At 41.5% G+C, this 3,382-nt stretch overlaps 1 protein-coding gene across 1 annotated transcript in view; it reads left to right on the top strand.

Annotated features, from left to right (window-relative positions):
- trpa1b (transient receptor potential cation channel, subfamily A, member 1b) overlaps window positions 1–3,382 on the top strand; it is a 22,530-nt gene that overhangs the window by 3,951 nt on the left and 15,197 nt on the right. The window contains exons 6-9 of the mRNA XM_023416850.2: window positions 1,016–1,123; window positions 1,328–1,436; window positions 2,023–2,168; window positions 2,959–3,095. Of these exons, the coding sequence (XP_023272618.1) occupies window positions 1,016–1,123; window positions 1,328–1,436; window positions 2,023–2,168; window positions 2,959–3,095 (500 nt within the window). The remainder of the gene's footprint in view (window positions 1–1,015; window positions 1,124–1,327; window positions 1,437–2,022; window positions 2,169–2,958; window positions 3,096–3,382) is intronic.

The raw sequence follows: 3,382 nt of genomic DNA, 5'->3' as shown, positions 1-3,382 counted from the left end.
GACCCGAACATCCTCAACGCGGCCCTCCTGTCCCCTCTGCACCTGGCTGTCAACTGCGGCCACAACAGCCTGGTGGAGGTGAGCAGCCGGAAAGTGCCCAACTGAAATAACAACTCAAATCGAGTGTGTTTCCTCATTCTTGTGTTTTCTCAAAGCAATATCATTGAAAAGGTGCTAGATTTATTCAAGCCCAAATCACACACCTCAAATAATTCAATATTTTAAGATAATTAAATATACATGGTACACTTACATAGCTTAATGCATAGATATTGATGACACAGTAGTGTTTTTTTACTTGTTGATTTCATGGCAACAGCACTGAAAACAACCAATCTCATGCTGCATTTATATTTTGTTTAATATATTGATATTTTTCACTTTCAATGCAATTTTTGTCATTTTATGTTTACCATAAATGTAATATTCGTAGTTATTGGGAAAGTGTGTTAATGCAGTTTTTATGAAAGGGAGGGTCCGAAGGAAGCTCCAAAGGAAACAGCTTTTGATAGAATATAATTATCATTTGTTTTCAATAAATGAGTAGTTTACATTGTGATATTGATAATATCATGGCTTTTACTACTTTTTTCCCCACTAGCTAACATACTTTCTCAAACCGTGGTTTAGTTGCTCTAATAGACCCATTATGCCAAAAGGTAGCATTATGTAGTGTTACATTTTTTTTTTCATTATCTCAAATTCATATTTAGGAGAAAGAAGGTAGGCTAAAAATCTTCATATCATCTTTTATACTAAATGAACTTGTCACTTGCGCAGCGACTGCAGTCTTAAGTCATCTGACAACTGTTTACACAGCCGACAAAACCTGACTCAACGCTCTACTTGGAAAGACCTTGTTATGTCATCCCCATAGCGTTTGGCTGCTGTCCACAAACTGACACAGTTGCAGTATGGTGGAAGATAAAGGACGCAGGTGTGAAGGAAGCAGAGTTGAAGGCCTGCAAGGACAGGCCGGAGCTCGCTGCTAAGTTTTCCTCTCTGCCTCCTGCAGCTGCTGGTGTCCTACAGTGCCACAGACTGTAACCTGGAGGGAGACCTTGGGAACACACCGGTGATACTGGCCTGTTCTATCAATAACTGCGAGGCTCTCAGCATATTGGTACGTACAAACTTTTCAGGCTCATGTATTTCTTTCAGTCGTAGTTTGTACCTGCACCATCCTGTAAAGTGTTAACTGTCCATCTGTGCAGAACAGATTACGTAGCTTTGCTTTAAACTGACAGCCAGACCACTGCAGCTTTGTCTCTGACAAAGAATTGTCTCTGTTTGTCTTCCTCTCCATCCATTCTCCAATCCGTCGAAGATAAAGCATGGAGCGCGGCTGTGCCAGCAGAACAAGCTCGGCCATTTTGCCATCCATGCAGCTGCCTTCGCGGGTGCAAAGAAAGCAATGGAAGTGATCCTGAAGGCCGGTATGACAAAAGGAATGATCTATCATCAAAAATTGAAAGTGCTGACAATAATGAAAAAGTTTTCACAAGGCCAAACAGCACATTAAGCTGATAGATAACAAGAGAGTTCACCTCAGCCCCCAGAGACATTTAGTAGAAAAATGTTCGTGCTACGTTGTCCACAGGCCAGATGCCACAGACTGACAGTGTGTTTATCCACAGTGGGAGGTCTGCTTGGTAAATCTTGTGTCGTTGTAGAAAGGTTTAGTCTGAGCACAAAATATTTATGATATTTCCGTGAATGCTCAGCAAGGAAATTAATGGGTTCTTGTGCTGTTTGGGAATTTACACAGACAGCTCACCATGAATGGACACAATTACTCATCACTTCCTGTCACTAAAGAAAGCAAAAAAACGTAAATATTAAAGTCAAGAAGGAAGGTAGAAGATGGAGTCCTGTAAATCAAATTCCCTTTATTGCTTTCCAGCTTTAAAAACAAATAAGCTTATAACAACAGGCATTAACTAAGAAACCTTCATTATGAGCCTTGAACATGAATTCAGTATATTATTCACGAGTCAGAAACAGCTTATTTATTCTCTGCAGGGGAGGAGTTAGGCCACTCAGCTGTAGCCCACATCAACTACTTAGACAAGTCCAGAAGCAGTCCCCTCCATCTGGCCGTCCGCGGCGGGAACATCGACACCATCTGCCTCTGCATTGCTACTGGGGCCAAAGTTGACCAGCAACAGGTACTGACGGCGCAAAACAAACAACAAAAAAAACTGTACATGTCAAGTCTCGATGTTGGTTTTCACTTAAATCTGCACTTCTCATAATCCTTCAAAATGGCAGTCAAGAAGGGCACACATTCATTTGGTTGTCAAAGCGCCGGCTGTTTTTCATACCGCTCCGCCTCTCCATCACATAGTCATAAACATATTAACACCTGGGAGCTACAGATTACAAATGTTGCTGTTCACCTTTTATCTGTCTATATACTACGCTTTGTCAGATTTGCATTGTTTTTCAAATCTCAATCTCATTTGCCTACACCTGTAAAGCATTTCCCTGGCATAGGGTATCAGTGTTTGTACTGTTAGGGCATGTCAGTCTTATCACGCCCATCTGGGACTGATACTCATGCCTAACCCTGGGCTAGTGGCCAGAGCTACAGCGGGAATAGTGAGTGCAGTAATACCATCGGTTGGCTAAATTGATACAAATTACCTCCATTTAAACGGTGGAGCTGAGTGGAGCGATCACCAGTCTCCTCCTGCCAGTCCGCGTTATCTCATTAAAAGCTTGTGTTACAGCCCCCAGTGTTCAGCCAGCAAGTCTGGGAGATACTTTGCTAATGTTACACTGGGGAAGTGTACATGTGAGAGCCTGTGTGCATACTAATTCCTGTGTGTGTGTGTTTATGTTCTGCTCTGTCTAACACAGTATGTCTTTTTATAGAGCAGACAAAAACATGGTTGAAGAGCTTGTGAATATTCATAATTCATTAGTCATAATGCGCTCGTGTTTGTTTCTGTCCAGAATGACAGGTCCACACCGTTACATCTGGCCTGCACCCAGGGTGCTACTGAGGTTGTCAAACTGATACTGTCCTCCTTCGACCAAGTAGAGGACATCATCAACCTGACCGACGGGGCGTGTCAGACCCCTCTACACAGGTGGGCTTAACCTATCCCTATACTTACACCTGAACTTTGAGCTCAACATTCAGGACTTAAAGGAACAGTCTGACATGTTAGGAAATATTCTTATTTGCTTGAGAGTTAGATCAGAACCATGGGTTGTTATGTGTTGGACTACATCTATAAAGATGTCATCAAGAGTCGTCATTGTGAGGCTGCCAGCCAACCATTGTAAATCATTCTAATTTATATAACTTTGGTAAATAATCACCTGTAAAACTTCATTTTTTTAATTTTACAATTTTATATATATATATATATAT

Source organism: Seriola lalandi, unplaced genomic scaffold (genome assembly GCF_002814215.2).
Source record: "Seriola lalandi dorsalis isolate HSWRI2012SDOR001 ecotype SW California unplaced genomic scaffold, Sedor1 jcf7180002054570, whole genome shotgun sequence".
In the NCBI taxonomy this organism is placed as follows: domain Eukaryota; kingdom Metazoa; phylum Chordata; class Actinopteri; order Carangiformes; family Carangidae; genus Seriola; species Seriola lalandi.
The sequence above is the reverse complement of the archived record's forward strand: the minus strand, read 5'-3'. Positions and strand labels throughout refer to the sequence as shown.